This window comes from Atractosteus spatula, chromosome 4 (assembly GCF_055471065.1).
Source record: "Atractosteus spatula isolate fAtrSpa1 chromosome 4, fAtrSpa1.hap1, whole genome shotgun sequence".
In the NCBI taxonomy this organism is placed as follows: Eukaryota; Metazoa; Chordata; class Actinopteri; order Semionotiformes; family Lepisosteidae; genus Atractosteus; species Atractosteus spatula.
In genome coordinates this window covers 12,610,364-12,627,607 of record NC_142709.1, presented here as the reverse complement: position 1 = coordinate 12,627,607, position 17,244 = coordinate 12,610,364, and the positions used below count along the sequence as shown (strand labels likewise).

Below are 17,244 nucleotides of genomic sequence, written 5' to 3'. Positions count from 1 at the left end.
TGAAGAGTGATAGGAAGTGAGGCGATAGCCCCAGGTCAGTTAGAACCAGTTTGATCATTAAATTAAGATGAACAATAAGTCTAATGTAGTAGTGTTTATTTTTGGGTAATTCCATGCATACATTTGAACTTATCAGAACAAGAACATACTGTAGCACGTTCAACCTCATTATTCATTTTAAGGCAATTTCAGTGTGTACAATTCAGTTCAAGCTTTATTACATCCTGGGGGAAATTTGTTTTACAATGCAGTCCAATAAAACAAGGACAGACAAACATTAACAACAGAGGGGACAGTACAGTAAGAGAGTTATTTTACATTGACACAAGAACATTTGCTTGAAATGTTTGCTATGCACTGCTTTTGTAATGTACTGCATATTATACTATACTATGAAAGATTTTTACCCATGTACTGTATTATCTAAAGGTCACAATTTATTTCATTGGTGGACCAATTTCTCCCTTCTCCAGCTGATCTTCAGTGTAGTGAGGCTGCCCTTCAGTGATGGATGAAGTGGGTCCCCTCCTATAAATAAAACGCTGTGGGATTCTTTGTGATGAAAAGTGCTATATACAGTAGATGCAAGAAATTTATTTTTTGACACATTTGAAAGAGATAAACCTGTTTAACCCTTTATTGGGAAATAATGAAAATATTTTCAGCTTTGTTGGAAGCAAAAAAAGTTTCTAAAAACCTTTTTTTTTTAAAAAAAAAGGGAAGTTGTGTGTTGGCATTACTGTTTACAATAGCGTTGCCAACAAACCAACCTCTTGCTGGTTAGATCTATCACAACTGATTTTGATCCTGATTTCTTTTATATTTTGCTGGTATGCACATTTAACAGTGTTGCAGAATTGTGATTGTGTAAAACTCTAATCCTGTTCCTAATCACAGCTAACAAAATTCAAAAGTTGTCAATGAGACAGTCATTTCATTTTAAGACCATGGCTTCTTCTATGCAAAATACAATGTAAAGCAAATTCTCCGGTAGGCAAATCCAGTTCTCTATTTCACCGATTAAGGAAGGGCAGACAAGTACGGTTCACGATTCAGTATGTTGATAGGGCCTAAGAAGCTTTTCCTTGTACATGAATCTAAAAAAAGTTTTCACGGTTATGCTAATGAATATGTACACAGCCCATTGCTTAAAGAAATGCAAGGCCGGCAAATTCCAATTATTTCATCAGTAAATAAGATTTTATCGTGCAGCTTCTTAAATGTTCTAATGCTGCCTGGCTCCTGTTTTCCTCTGCCATATCTTAGCATTATTGCCAACTTTTGAGCTTTGTGTGTTTGTAAGCTGGGGCAGGATGTCTTTGTATTGGAGCATACATACAAATAAGCATTTCATTGCGCTTGTGCATACGACAATGAACTGAACACTCGTCCCAAGGAACACTCGTCCAGCAGGATGGCCGTTCTGCTGCTTTTCTAGAATTTCCCTGCGTTTTTCCATGTGTGGAGAAGGGAAATGTGCGCTGTGGGGAAAAAAATGATGACAACTGCTACTAAGTGGTGCCCCGCCCTCCCCTTCTCCTTTTTTGTGACTCCTCAGTGTCCTTCATAAACAGTGTGTGTGCCGGTCATCTCCCTCCACCCCCCCCCCCCCCCTCGCCCCCCTCCTGTCTCACTGTCGCTGTATCTGCAGAACCAGGAGCAGCTGCGTGACGCCGACTCTGACCTCATCCTCAACGACGGCGACCTCACGCTGACCTACGGCGACACGGCCATCACTGCCAACGGGGCGTCGGCCGGCCGCGGCTCGGCGGCGGCGGGGCTGGAGATCAACGGCAGGCGGGGCGGGGGCGGCGGCGCCTCCGAGGAGGCCCTGGAGAGGGAGCTGGAGGGCGGGGAGCATGAGGTGCTCAGCCGGGGCACACGCCTGGTGTTCCCCATCGAGGACCACGCCTGACCCCCCCTCTTCCTCTCCCTCTCCACCCTCCTCCCTCAACCCCTGCCCCCCCCCCCCCCGCACCCCCTCCACAAAGCCCAGGACCCCGACTAGAGCCCAGCCGGGCGCAGGGACCGCGCGATGGGGGGCTGGTTCGAGACCCGTCGTGTCCCTGGGGGAAGAGGCCCTGTGGGCCGGCCTTCCCCTGATCATCCAGTCTTAGCTCTCGTTTTAGGAGCGAGGAAAAAAAAAGTACGGCATTTCGTTCTTCTCAAGGGCGGACTGAAGGAAAAGGGGAGCCTCACTCACCCCCCCACCCTTCCCTGTGAAAGGGGTCTTCATTGGCGGCGAGACGACGTACTGTTTGTGGGCTGGCTGTGGTTTTTTTCAATGCTTGTGTGAAAAGGAGAATTCCCAGAACGTAAACCGCAGAACTCTGGAACCTTTTGGGAAATTAGTCCGGCACACAACTGCTGTACCTCTTTTTAGAGGTGTTACTAGATTTTAAAGGAGAGACGCTTAACTGAGCTAGGACCCATCACTTCATCGTAAATCATTCAAGCACATTTAAATGCCGAGCAGAGGTACAGATCTGTGCAGCCAATCCATTGTCCTCATTGTGTTGCATTGCTGCTAAAAAAGACTCTCGAAGAAAGGCCAGCAGGTCACCACGCCTCTGCTATCTTGTGAGCCATAACCTCCACTAATCAACTGGAAGATCGCAGTACGCATGAAACTAAACCAATAAATGTAATCCCTTTTTTTTAACAAGTGCGGTGGCTATCATATCATCCCATACAGACTGATGGACAATGTCATTTAATCAGTTGTTTCGGGTTTCTAAGCATTGCAGAAGACATTATGACATTTTTGTTTTTGCCCTAGATGCAAGAGCCAGAAATGGGTGCAAGCAATGTCTGAATGCTCTTGCGTGTGTACATAAAGAATCCATTTGTATATCAAGGCATTATTTCACACGAGACACGTGGGTCAAGGACATGAGAAGTCCTGTTAAAGTGACAATGTTTTATCATAAATAGTTATAATGCTTTTATTCATAGTCCGTGATAGACAGGCATTGTGGCTTGCTCGTGAGAACAGATACCAATGTCTTCTGCAACTACTGCTTTTATCAAAATGCCTGGAACTGCCCTTTCAATGCATTGACAGTAAAAGCACTGTGTGAATCACACTTGTACTACAATAGGAGCCCTGCTGATCTTCACATACTGTAGATGTGCTGTGTTATTAGTCACCCACACTCTGGTTTTCTGGGATCGAAGCACCCTATCTGAACAAGTCGTGTGGTGCTTTTCGGTCTCCCCAAAGGCACTAGAACAGAGGCTGGGGCAGCAGACTGCATTATTCCTGAAGCCAAAACAGCCATAACTATTTTCTTTTCAGAAGGCAGGCTCCCTGAGCTCACCATAATACAAAGTCATGAAATCTGACAGAATTGTGTTGGAGCAATATCCTGGTCTGTGTTAGCCACTGTAGATCAGTAGTGGGTATTGCTTTTGATTTAACTGACCAGGAGGGAAATAAAGAAGGCAAAGAAAGCCAAGATTTTGGCAGCATCTTTTTTTCCCCTCAAACAACAGAGAAGTAAGAATAGATGTGTTTAATAATCAAGAACAAATGTTTTAATGTATTTAAATTGCCCAGTACCTCACCTCACCTCACCTCACTATCGAAAGTATTTCTCTTTTCATATAAAGGGTCGGTTCATTAACATTTGTGAAGGTAAAAGATCTCCTGTAGCCTGTGATCTTTTCATAGGAGGATGTCTAACCATTCTAGCCAATTTCCTGAACAGATTTTCTGCATTGGCACAAAGGATGCTTAAAGTGGTTTCCCTGCAGTTGTCTTGTTACAGCAGTAAAATCTGCAGCACCGCATGTAGTGAAAGTGTTGTTAGTGAAACTGCTCTCCCGTGTATAGAGCACTCTGGCTGTAGTTGGACTGCAGCTGTTCTGAATGAGACCATCCTTGGGGGATGAATAAATGGTTGAAGGTCCTGTGTAGTTAAGATGTCCTGCTTACTAACTGTTCAGAAACCTGAGGATTTTCTGAATTTGAAAATGAATAACAAATGAAATAATCAAAGTTTCTAAAGTCATTGTGAGTACTTAATACTAGTTTAAAAAAATCTGTGCACACTAACTTTTTCAATTGTCACTTTGGGTCTCTTCAAATGGTGATAATGTATACAGTGAGCTCCAAATGTTATAATCTGTACCTGAGGATCAATTGCACTTTTAAAAAGATCAGAATTTTCTCCTCGTGAGTTTGTCATTCCTTCAGCCTTATGTCCGAAGCAATAGGGAATTCTAATGGGGACTGTGCATCACTGGTGAGTGAATAGTCCCTCCAAGACATAAAGCGCTTTGGGATCCTTTGCGTTGAAGAAACATTGTATAAATGCAGTGAATAATAATGTTTTTATTCTTCTAATCATGAAAACATTGTGCTTCATAGGCTTCTTTGTGCTAAGTCATTACAAGGACTGTTTCAGCTTAAAGCCTGACTGTACAGAATGTTAAAAGGTTATCTGTCTTAAGTTCATAAGAAAAGGTCAATGTACAGTAGATAGCACTCATTACTGTTTAATGTACCGTTTATAGCATTTTACCTGAACTGCTGTAAACTGTTGATGCTGACTTCTTGAAAGTTAAAACTGTTAGTTAGATCCTTCCATTTCTGGAGCCCAATCTACAGACCTTTGTGAATTAATTTAAATATCCCAAAGGCTCAACAGCCAGTGAATATGTACCAGTCATTGATATAATGATAGTAAAACAGTCTGCATCTTTGAGTGGAAAAAGTTCTTTTTGATTTAAGTGGAAATGGCATCTGTATCCCCAGCATGGATTTCCATGGGTTATTGGAAGGGGACAAGAACGAAAATCTGTATATTTCCATTTTTTGAAGAGGCCACTTTTAGGAGTACTCAGAGCTAGTTATTACTGACTATAGCTTATACATTCTAAAAACTTCACTTTTGATATGGGTTATCAGTTGATTTATTGCAGCTATGGTCTCAAACAACAGGAGCAAGGTTTAATACTGTGAAAACTGTACGTCTCTGACTGCCTTTAGAGTTTCTTTGCTGTTTGAACTGTATGATACCTGAGTAGGAGTAGGGCTGTCCTGCTCTTACGGAACAATCAATGGAGTCATTCCTTTTCAGCTTTGCGTGTCCTCCTTAGCAACGTGTGTACTGTGAATCCTGCAGGGAGATCACTCTTCCTGATGCACTCATTGAGGCTCTTAGGAATACCTTGCAACTCTGTTTCATTTGAGATGTTCTGCATGTGATATATCTGTCAATAAAAGCTGTGCTGCAGGCTGGTATTATTTTGGTTTTATTTTTAACGAATACAGTATCTGCATCAAACTTCATAATGCTACCTTTTGCACTTGACTCTTTGACCCTTGCCATCAAGGCTTTTAATACTTCATCCATAATTTGCCCTAAGGCGATTAATTATGCTACATACTCATTATGTTTTTTTGTGTTCACCTTCACCTTTGATGTAGATTTAATTTTTCTTGGGTCCCATGAATACAAATGCCCCTGTATGGTCCATGATGAGCTTAAATGTTGTTCTTCGACAAGATCTCACTGAAGTCACAAGTGTGCAGGGTGGCAGCAGGATGGTTTGTGGGATTGCAATCGTGTGGTTAGGTGTGCTGAACTTGGTAATAGTGTGTCTTTCCGCAAACCAGTTAAATAACTGCCCTGCGCTCACCCTTGTTTAATTCAAGTCCGACAAGGAATTTATTTTCAGATGGCTTTGCATTAAACACTGGTTGTCTGGATGGTGTCTGTTTCCTGACACTTCCTTAGTGCTGTCTTCACTGCGGAGGCCAAGACCAGAGGTTGATCTTTCACAAAAGGCTCCTTTTTCGTGATTCCCACCTGCGCCTTAAAAACATCGTTGGATATTATTCTAGAGTCAAAGGTATTGCGATCTACTTTATTTTCAGGATGAATGGGTTGGAAATGATACTCGAGCAGGAAAAAAACAGCAAGGAACCACCTGTAAACCACCTGAAAGAACACTATAATCCATAAAAAAAATATATAATATGGATGTTAACATGATAGGATCTTTTTCAATGAGAAATCTCCTTTCAATTACATTCTGTTCCACCAGATGGTGTGGAGTTATGTATGAGGGGATTAAACTGTTTATAAAGGCTTATTGACATAACATGGTACAAATGGTCGGCCTCCTGTGTTGCCAGTCTGAGGCTTTGAATTTCCATTAACTCAGCACTGATGATTTCAGACTCACACTTAGGCGCCGTGTCTTGAGTTTTTGTCAGTCAACTGTAACTGTTGCTGTCCTCCTGTGGTTTGCTTTCCCTTCTTTCTAACTACATGATGTTACTCAGCTGTGCCTTGAGAGCTGAATATTGCTTAATACACAGAATTCAGCCAAGCCTGGGAAATATCACTGTACCAAACAGTGGATTTGTCTTCTATTATTTAGTCTTTGTGTCACATTGCATATATCCCTGCCAATTCATGGCTTAATATTGTCTGGAGAGCTGAGGCTTCAACAAACCTTGTTTTTCTTTTTCAAGCTAGAAACAAGCATGGTTGAGGTGGTCCGTGTGGGACATGTTCACATGGGGTATTTACTGGGTTCCATGTCTGTTTAATTGCACTTCTGTCTCCCCTCATGTAAATGGGTCTTAATGAGGCACTCATTCAATAAGCAGGAGCAGTGGCAGATTTTAAACTGATTGATCCCTCAAATTAATTTATCGCTGCCTCTGCACAGCTTTCTCTCCACTACAGATTGCTTGCTACATGTTTTTCTGAGCCTTTGAGGAGAACATAACGCCAACTAAAAACAAATCTACACACACTCGTGTGCTGCTATAGCTGTTTTACTCTTTGGAGTAAAGTAATAGGTAATATCCAATCACAGTGCTGGAATACACACAAATGTACACCCTTAATGTTTCAACACACAGGTATGGTAAAATTAGTATAGTCTCGTTCAGTAGATCGTTCTGTCTGTTCTGGGCATGGAGGAGACTGCTGTCATCTGACACAGACGGGGAGTCTTGCATACTCTGAATTAAAGCAAACACAAATCGTCATTTTCTATTTAATCAGTTTAATAAATAAAGGAGGGGGCTATGTAAGCCCCATTGCTCCTCAGCAACATCCATTCTTTTGAGTCCAATGCAGCAATCTTCTTTTTCATTCATTGTGTTGCAATGGTAATTAAAAAAAAACTCAGGCTAACACATAGTCAGGTGGGAACAAAAAGTTCCTTTTTGTCAGAGACACTGTTGCATCCATCTAGGGCGTGTGTAACTCAGGAATATGGTACATTCTGCATTTAACACTTTGTTGCTTTTTAAAAATACTTGTACAAAGTTGTGTGCACATACACAACTACAAAAGGGAAAGACAGTGCTAGTCTGGACAGGAATTCCTGTCTCTGACAGACGAAGAGACAAACGCATCAATCACTGAAGACCTGCCCCAGAACCTTTATCTTGGGTTCTCCCTATGGCAGTTAGTTGCCTTTTATTTCCCCAAGAAAACAAAAACTAAAAAACATTTCTGGTTTCTTTGTGGTCCTTGTGACCCTCTTGACAAATCACAGGACATTGAGACGCCAGAGGTTTGTTTTTACAAAGACAGGCAATAGAAGGAGCAGTCACAAAGTATTGCACAAAGGAGAATGGAGACATGAGTGAAATTTCAAAATACCGCAGTGGGAGTTTTGAAGTTAGAAATGTTGACTTTCACATGATGACGAGGTTTCAGCAAGTGATTCAATACTTGCATAAGATAATACATTAGACAGATAATACTTGTATAATGTATAAGATGGAAAAGCTTTATAGGAGCATGAAGGGAGTGCTGGCTGTGGTGCCATATCTGGCTCTTTGATATGCAGACTTGAGGGATTGTTTATAAAAGGGTTGGTTGACTGCATTCTCATTTTATACTTGTTCACTTTTCTATTTTTGCCAGTTACTGAAACCATACATTTAGAACCGAGATAAATCTGCATGGGCTAATAGTCTCATTTTAATTTTTCCACCAGTCTCGTTTATCTACTGCTTTCGGAAATTTACTGTTTTCAAGGACAAACTGTACCCATCATAAATCTATGATACTCTCTGTAAACCAGGATTTTCTTGTCAAGACTGACTCTCTGATTTCTCTTCTGCAGATATTCTGACTTTTTATATACCGCAAAAGGAATAAAGGTGTTTGCTTAGGCTCCAATTAAGTCCTTTTTTAATGCTTGTCTTGAAAAAGTAATGAACTAAAAATTTGGTCAGGATTGTCTAGGTCTGAGGGAGCGTGTGATTAATGAAAGAAAACATTCTGTGGTGCTTTTGGTATGATGCATGTCAGTTTTCAATTCTTATAGTCTTGAAATCTCTCCTAGAATATTTTCAAGACAAGAAAAATAGGAAAACTATAATATATATAGTATATCCAACGTGGTGAGGTAATATCAAGGTTAAACTCCATGTTCTAGGATTACTATGTTTTTGAGGGCCTTTCAGACTTTTCTGTATATGGACAGAAAAAGACTTGTTCCACAATGGCTGAGATCTTTAATTAGTGATGCAACTGTTAAGATCCTGCTAAATTCCTGGGGAGCTGTAAAGAATACTCCCAGGATCCCAGGAGGAGAGGAAGAGCACTGCTTTGTGACTAATTAACATCTCCACACCTTGTTTGTTACTCAAACTGCTGGACTGTAACACCTTGCTCAGATCCAAATGTAGCAGGGCTTCATTAATTCACTAGCCATTACACAAAATAAACTTTTGGGTAAACTGCATGCTCAAATATTTGGAAGTAATGCCATTTGTTAATGAATAGTCTGTTGTCAAAATGCTATAGCATCCATGTTTTCCACTGTACTAAAGTTCAGTGTGTATACCACTATTTCCACATGTGTGTGACTATCATACCTCAGTATTTCTCAGTGTGAAAAGCAGTTCTTAATCAGAAATGTTAATGAAAGACAGAAAGGGAGAATCTTCTATCGTTTAGCTTCAGGGGATGTCAGATGCTGTATCCCAGATAATCTTGCCCTTCCCTTGAGCAGTGCCAGCGCAGGATTGAGAGTGGATTAGAACAGATTAAACTTGCATGTCAGCACAAACTGTAGGCAGCCTTCTGGTATTGCTGTCTGAACTCCCTTGTTAAACATACGCAGTACATGTGGAGCTGAAGGCGTTGTCTCTCTGTCTACATTACTGCATGTACGTTCTAGTTATTTAATGAGACTTATGTCCTTGTCAGGAAGGTGCCACAGCACTCTGAAGAGAAAATGCCCTGCTACTGTAGTCATCTTTACATTGTTCCTCTGGGCTCACATGTCAGTAATGACACACTGTAGCTAGCGTGCTCTCCTGTTGTGTGCATCAGGCTCCTGCAAAACAAAAGGCAGATGTAGTTACTGCTTGTGCTCATCATGAATAATACATTTGATTTTTAAGATGCCTATGCACCATGCTATTTTTCCCTGGGTGTGAACAGTGTGGAAGAGTCTGATATGGTCACTGGCTAACAGAACACATAAGTACTATAACTGGTGGGATTATTGAAATAACAAAAAAAATGAGGAGATTCAGTCAAGATTAACTCCCGATTTAAAAATACTCACAACACTAGATAATGGCTTTGCACAATATTTAACCTCCATTCTAATAGCAGTTGAAAGGAGGATTATTTCTTTGCTAAGAGTTTCCAATAAGCACAATAGGCCTACACAGTTTGCAAGATTCAAGGTCAGAAATGGCCTGGCAACCCATCCTGTGATTCAAAGGGAATTCTTGTTTAGGCCTGTGACAGGCTGAGCTCTCTGCTTTTCAATAACCAAAACCATTGTTTCATAGCTCAGTAGTGTAGTCTGCATAAATGAGTCACTGCAGACTCCAGCTTTTGTGTGTATGAATATTACCGTCTTACCAAGAAACAAACAAAAAATCTCTGTATAATTTCTGGGCAGATAACTGCTGTTTTTTTGGTGCGTGATTGAATTCAAATCATCATAGCTGTAGCTAAAAGTATTAACCCTGAACTTTACATCTCTGGTCCAATCTTGACACATGACTGACACAACTATTCCAACTATCCATGGGACTCAAGACAACTCAGAATTCTTCTCTGGAAGGTATTTTCATAATTCAGAAAAGATAAGTGTGATCAGGTGACCCACAATGCATTTTCTTTTCAAAAGATAGCTTGTGTATTGACACTGAATTTATTGCTAAGAAAAGACCCAGACCATTGTACTGGACGACTGTCCATTTTAAATCCTGACCTTATCATTTGAACCAGGTGCTGCAGTTGGTGTGTTTTAACATACTGGGACCCATCATTTGAAAACATAATATTCACCAATCGATACAGATGGTTCAACTATGCTTCTCTCTCAACAGTTATCTTCTCAAAGTTGGTTGAACATGGATTTATCCTTGTGAGCAGTGGGAAAAAGTTCCGGTGAATTAACTGAGTTCAGACAGGGACGTCAGCAGAGCCAGAGATATTGGTAGTTAGGGGTGTTTGTGTTAATGGAAGAGCTTGATATTTGCATTGTCTGTCACTTTGAATTGGTCAGGCCTTTTCATCAGCTACGGAACTTTGCGGACAAAAGAAAATTAACCACAAAAAAAGCGACAGGTTTGACTCAACTACAAAACCATCACGACACCTTTCTGAGGGCATGTTAATCTTCACAGGAACAGGAATTGAAGATGATGAGTGCTAGATGATATTCTATTCCTAAAAAAACACAGCAAAAACACTTGCTAACAAACCTGGTCAACACATTTTGTAACTGAAACATTTCTTAAATGTTGAATGAATGAATTGATGCTGGTGAGAAATTAAAGCGTAATCCCAAACTAAAAATATATCAGTTTCCAGGCAACCTAAGATCCTCTTATTACATCAGAATAAAAATACACTCGTAGATAAGTTATTTATTTTTCAATGCCCGATTCATTCATCACTGAAGACCCATCTTATAGCCTTCATCAGTCTTTTGAACTCTGGCTTTCAGGAAGACGTTTTTGCTGTCCGCAATGAACTACAAATAAAAAGGAAATTTAGCTTTGTAACAGAGGCCATCAGGCTGGCATACAATGACTGTAAAGAGGTCTTATCAACATGTCTGCTGGACAGAGCCGTCTCAACAAATGTGCATGTACTTTAAGACTGTTTGCTGTTTTCATGAATGTATATACTTTTTTTTCTTAGCAATATTTGTTTTTTTGTCATGTGTTGTATGTTGTACCCCTTACTTGTTGGCCTCCTGGGGATGCAAAAAGGCATTTGGAAAGAAACTGAACTGAATTCATGCATCTTCACTGGAGAGTGGTGTTCCTGGCTATTTTAATAATACATCATTCTGTGCAAAAAGATCTACCTGTACAGAACAGGTTGATGGCATGCAGAAAAGAAGTCTGCATTTAAAAATGTGAAACTCCAGAAAATCCTAGAGCAAGTGTCACCACACAGAATGTCAATTAGGATTTTGGCTTATCTACAGTATCGACATTGTATATCCCTGGAGTAACTGAAAACCACAGGCTTTGAGAATTTTCATAGGAGCTAGATACATTTCCAATTTTGTAAAAATGTGAGTGTGCAGCACAACATATTGGGGAAGTGTCAACTTCATTAGAGTCTACAGGTTCACAAAAGAAAGCTTAGTTAAAAAAGAACAACTGTAGGGCTCTCACATAAAAATTACAATATTATAAGGATTTTACATTAACTTTGAGAGCTAAGCTAAACGTTTTGTACTGAGATCTTCTTTGGAGTTGCAATGTTTTTTCTAGATAATATTTCTGTCCTTGTCATATGTTTCGTTATAAAATATAGTGCGTTATACAAGCCTAATTGATCTTGAAATACACCTTGCAACATGAGATGATCTAACAGAATTTATGTTACTACTGTACATCACGAGTCCTCTTTTGTCGACAAGATCACATATATACCTGCTGTAATCGGAATGTATTAAACAGAACAGTCTCTGCTGCAGTCAGTAAGCTGTGTTAAGTTTTAAGGCCTCAAACAGTAATGACAGCCAAAGATACAGAAATAAAGGGAAATGACAGTTGCATTCTGATAAGGGTTTTGTATTTCAGACAGAAAAAAAATACCACAGTGTTCTGTTATATTGCGGAAGTGAGAGTCAAGTCTTTTTTTTCTACACTTGTAAAAGGAAATTTGGATCAAAGTGCACCTACCATCCCATGTTTCTAACTGCAGTAACAGCTATTAGATTAGAAACGCAGAATATACATATGATGATCCGTGAATGTAAAATCTGAAAATTAATTTTGGTACAAACATCCAAGTGTGCAACAATCCAAAATGAGAATTTGGCTTAAATGATTAAAAACTCCATTACAGATCCACTATCTCATTATCTAAGATGCAGTTGTTCCATAGTATTCTGGTGAATATGTTTTTAGTGGGTCCGTGTAAAGGCTTTTTAAAGTCTGAACAGCAGAAAATATTTTCATTTTTGGAATTTCAGGCACTTAGTGTAAAAACAAGCAGTCTACCATCTGTCGTTTATTTTAAGCTTGATAAGGCTGGTTGGTTTTTCATTTTGTATTACTCATGTCTTCCAGTCAGGTGCAATACTACCGAGATTCCTAGCTCTCTTACCTGTTACGCATAACTTGCTGATCAATTAAAATAAAGACCAACCTTAATTTTAGAACTATTGTAGAAATAACATAAAAATGTGTAACTTAATGCAGAGATGTTGTGTTTAGCTCCAGTGAATGTTCTCTCACAAAATTAAATGTTAACATTCAGTGAACCTTGTCGGGGAAGTTTGAATTTTGTAAAATAACTTGTACAAAACATCCATGTGTGATGTTTTGTGAAAACATCTACACAACATAGTAATTACCTTAAGGGTTTTGTAGCAGGGCTACAACATCATGTGTGAATGAATCTGAGCACATCACACAAGCTCATTAATGGTACGAAAAACACACTGAAAGATACTAAAAGAACCAAACCAATAACTTCCAGCTACATTTGTAAATATTGTTGTAATGTCCGGATGAAGATGGGAATTTAAAAATAAATCATGAAATTATGAAGGGTATATTTTCTTGAAGGGTCAGCTGAGTCAATGGCCACTTAATCTGTTTAGTATGGAGATGGGAATTGTGGATTCATATGACATTAGAAGCAGCTCTCTTTAATTTTCCCATCAGATTTGGGACACTGACATTGTAAACACTGCTAATGGGGTGTTGTTAGAAACCCAGTGCTGTATAGAGAAAGAAAATTAAACAGGGAACAAATCTGTTCCTTATGAAAACCTAGCATTACTGTGGTGAGTAATTATAAGGGTGAGACAGGTGTTTGATTTTACCTTGCAGATTGACAATTTATTCTATGAAGGCCGTGTCATGGTTAGGACACAGCTGCCCAGAGAAAAATCTCAAGTAATCAGATATCATTTTAAGAATGCATAGAAAACAATACAATAGCATCATGTATTAAAAGATGGTTTCAATTTGTGTCATCAGTATAGCTAGATTATTTCCCTCATGATATTAATATGGTCAAAATATGATATGATCAAACTATCCAACCCTACCAAGAAGTCTAAAACCTCCAACTTCCAAAGCTGAAACGGGAACCAGAAATATTTAGCATTTCTTTTAGCTGTAATAAAATCATTGGATTGTGTTCCTACTCAGTTCAAACAGATTATTATTTTGTATGAGTAGTTGAGAGATTTTTTATTCTTAAATTGTGATTTACAATTCTAAATTCTTGCAAATAACTTCTGAATTTATAACGTACAATTAAGCCGATACTTTTAAATGAATATTAGATCAAATTACAGTTAAAGACAGGGCAGGCATCACTGGTAACACAATAGCAACGTCTGGATATTCTAACACAATGTATTCATTGTGTATTTATTGGCGAAACGACATATTAATACTGTACCTTTGTTCACATTTTCGTTCGCCTCTATGTTTTGTCCACGTTTGTTTTCTGATACCCCAGTTTACGCATGACCTCGCCGCAATATTTCTCGACTTGAGCGACCTGTTCAACGCTTAACCTCTCTCTCCAAGCGTAAATGGCTTCCTTGGCATCTCTTGACGAAATAAGAAAGGGCCTGTCCGAAGAGTAACCCTCGCCATGGGTCATGTTTATCACGAACTTTTCAATGGCTGGCGAAGAGGTCAGATTGGAGAAACTGTACAGCCTCTTCAGTTCCCGCACTGGGTGTAACACAAGGTCCTCGTAGCGCAGGTGAAGGTAGTTCCTTCTCACCCATTGGGGTGCGTTCATGATGTGCAATATGTCGTTGAGCCAGTTATCGCATATCACCTCCATGGCGGTAGATACATAATTCTCCACTCGCGTGGACCTGTTGGGTATGAGGAGGCGCCGGTATTTTTCCGTCTGTTTCCTGCTTCTCAGCACTTGAATGCTTTCTTTCACCAGTGCCTGTTTAGATTTTAATCTGGAATTGTGGACCGCCCGGGGGTCTCTGAACAGCTGAATCACCTGGAGGTTCAGCCCGGGGTCCCTAATCAAAGGAACCAGGACACCAAGGTCCAGGACCCGCACGTCTTTTATGACAACAACGGGGTACTTCTTGCACTCTCTCTCTAATTCCCTGATGTCTTTAGGTTGGCACTTGCCGCAGACCTCCCCGTTGATCAGCCCAACGTCGTCTCTCCTGTGAGCACTGCACAGCGGTTCGGAGCAGATCACCTTGTTCGTCTTCCATCCGAAGATAAATGAGGTAGTGAGGTTTCTGTTGCCCGTGTAGAGTTTTAAAACGGAGAAATCGCAGCGGTAGAGGGAATTCATCATGTCCCTCACCGCTCCTTGGAGACTCCCTGCATCACCCGGGTACAGGGTCTGCCACATATTCCACATGGGTTCATACAAATAAAACACATCAGGATGCTGGTTAAATAACTCCCCTAAAAAAGATGAGCCTGTTCTCCAAGTTGCATGAAGATAAATGTGTGTTTTCGTTTGGCTCCTATTGATAAAATTTTCCACCGTCTCAGATTCGTTGCTGGATTTATCTCCAATATTCCATAACTCCATTGTGGTTTCCAAATCGGGGCATTTTGATAGTGGCAGTTCATTCCGGACCTGAGCTCTTCTATTTCTGTATTCCAACACATAAGGAATGAACAGAAGCAATACGGAGTACACTATAATTAATATGAGATATTTCTTCTGTAGCCTCCTCTTCATTTCCTCAGCGACCGAAGCGCTTAGCGCACTCCTACTGATTTAGCGCCCCTACATGAAGCCTGACTCTGGCTTTAAACAAACTTTGAGTTAGAAAAACCCCCCGGTATTGTCATTCGCCTCTGAACACGCCCACTGCATTTCAAAATAAGAGCCGACAGTCACGTGTGTCCCCTTTTCGCAAACTATCCATTTTCATTAGAATTGGAACTGTATTTTTCCACATGATACAAAACGACATAAAAAGAAACTGTCGCGGGGAAAATAGCATGTTTTTAGCTACGGGCAGACTTTTGAAATAAATGCAATTAAGAAATTTCCGTTTTGAGTTACTTGCCAAATAAAAGTCGATGTATTACTAAATCGAGTTCTAAACTAAAAAAAATGGTAAAACTATGGATATCACTTGAATGAATAAAGTTTGCAGCTGTGTACTTTTCCCTCGAAATTGTTATTGTGATTTACTGCCATCAAGCATTTTTTGACAAATGAAAAAGTTGTGTTTCTGTGTAAGCTACAGAGCTGCACTTACAAAGACATCTATTTCTGAGTGTTGGGTACAATCTGCAAGAAACTACGCAAGATTTATAGTATTATTTCTCTTCTTTGTGCAGCATGGCGCTGTAATAAGGTTAACCTGGCATTTTCTTACAGCTGCATGGGAAGTGTTTGGGAGCATGGACAAACATCGACAGGACTGTTTACTGAACTTCCAACCTCGGCCAAGTTTCAGTGGTGTTAGCGAAGCCTAAATTCCAAAATCCATTTTCACATTTGACCAAAGCCCCGTTTAAACACTAGAGTAAGATGTAAACAGCTTAAAACACTGTAAAATCTATTTAGTGTGCAGCCATGCCAATTTAGGTGACAAATCCTTGAGAAAGCACACAGCTGTCAGAAAAACCTCCTAATTAATTCAGATATATCACTTACTCTGCCACAACATTTTAATTACCCTACTGGAGATGTAGCAGATGCACTGTTCTTGGAGAAAAATGCTGTCTTCCTCTGCAAATATTTTAAACATACATTTGGACACCCAAGCAGATTTGCTCCTTGTCAACTAGCAAACATTTTTCCACATATTTAATCCAACTAAATGAGAGATTTGTAGGCTCATGTATTTTCTTTAAGCATTCTAAACCAGCTGTATATATGATACAATGTTCCCCCTCGACCTTGTGTGCTTACAAAAACGTTTGATCTTTTAATTCAGAATGACCAGAGTTACATTAAACGGGACTTTTTTAAAAAAACTATTTTTTAGTTTTAGTAAGAAACATGTATCTGAAGCACTGAGCTCAAAATGTTCTTGTTGAGTGTGCATATTGTACATATCTTCAAATTCACATTGTCTTCATCTTGTTGTTGCCTTTGTACTATAGTAAATTAGCAATAGCAATAAACAGTGAAGTTACTGATGCTGTTTGTTCTACTTTCTAAACATGACCTTTTCTCACAGAATATTACATGTACTGTAGATAAAGAGCACAAGGGGTAGATATGGAAGCTCAATTTTCTAACTGGCTAAGGTATGCCTAAAACCAGAATTTCAACCCACATATCATTGGAAATAGATAAATATGTCCTGTTTTTGTAGTTTCCTGTTCTACCAGGGGTATCTACACAAAGGAATGCCACCATCACATGCTTCATTTGGAGATGGTTTTGGAGTTTCAATTCACTTTCATATGAAGGAATTTTATTTTTCTATGCTGAAGTCTTGAAGGTGCCATATAATGTGTTTGCAAAACAATAGTTACTTAGTTTTTTTAAACGCTTAAAATTTGTTATGACAAAATACAGAAGTAAACAACAAGAAATTGTAGGCATTGCTATGAAAATCAGAAAATAGTCATATACTGTTGATATCACATGTAATTGCATTATATATTTTATCTCTAAAATGCACTGTGCTTCATGTTATATCTCCGATTTGGAAACATCATCTTTTATAAGATAAGATAACTTTATTGGCCATATACAATTTCTTGTATTAGGAATTTGTCTTTTCACATACCCCAGCTTGCTCTCTGTGTGAGACATAGATAGAGAGAGGAGATTGGGGTCAGAGCGC

General features: G+C 39.5%; 2 protein-coding genes across 3 annotated transcripts in view; one reads left to right on the top strand and one right to left on the bottom strand.

The window, feature by feature from the left end:
• slc9a7 (solute carrier family 9 member 7) overlaps window positions 1-5,240 on the top strand; it is a 57,797-nt gene extending 52,557 nt beyond the window's left edge. For both annotated transcript variants that reach the window (XM_088913636.1, XM_088913635.1), the window contains one exon: window positions 1,652-5,240. In XM_088913636.1, coding sequence (XP_088769762.1) covers window positions 1,652-1,915 — 264 coding nt within the window. In that variant the 3' untranslated portion in view covers window positions 1,916-5,240. The remainder of the gene's footprint in view (window positions 1-1,651) is intronic.
• A 2,908-nt stretch (window positions 5,241-8,148) lies between these two features.
• chst7 (carbohydrate sulfotransferase 7) lies at window positions 8,149-15,237 on the bottom strand. The gene is made up of 2 exons (XM_088915016.1): window positions 13,893-15,237; window positions 8,149-9,324 (listed from the first exon to the last, which is right to left on the bottom strand). Exon 1 carries the CDS (start codon window positions 15,168-15,170, stop codon window positions 13,917-13,919), a length of 1,254 nt encoding a protein of 417 aa, XP_088771142.1. The 5' UTR covers window positions 15,171-15,237; the 3' UTR covers window positions 8,149-9,324; window positions 13,893-13,916.
• Window positions 15,238-17,244: the final 2,007 nt, after the last annotated feature.

Coding starts and splice junctions, on each gene's coding strand:
- chst7 (XM_088915016.1), bottom strand. CDS start 15,170: ATGAAGAGGAGGCTACAGAAGAAATATCTCATATTAATTATAGTGTAC.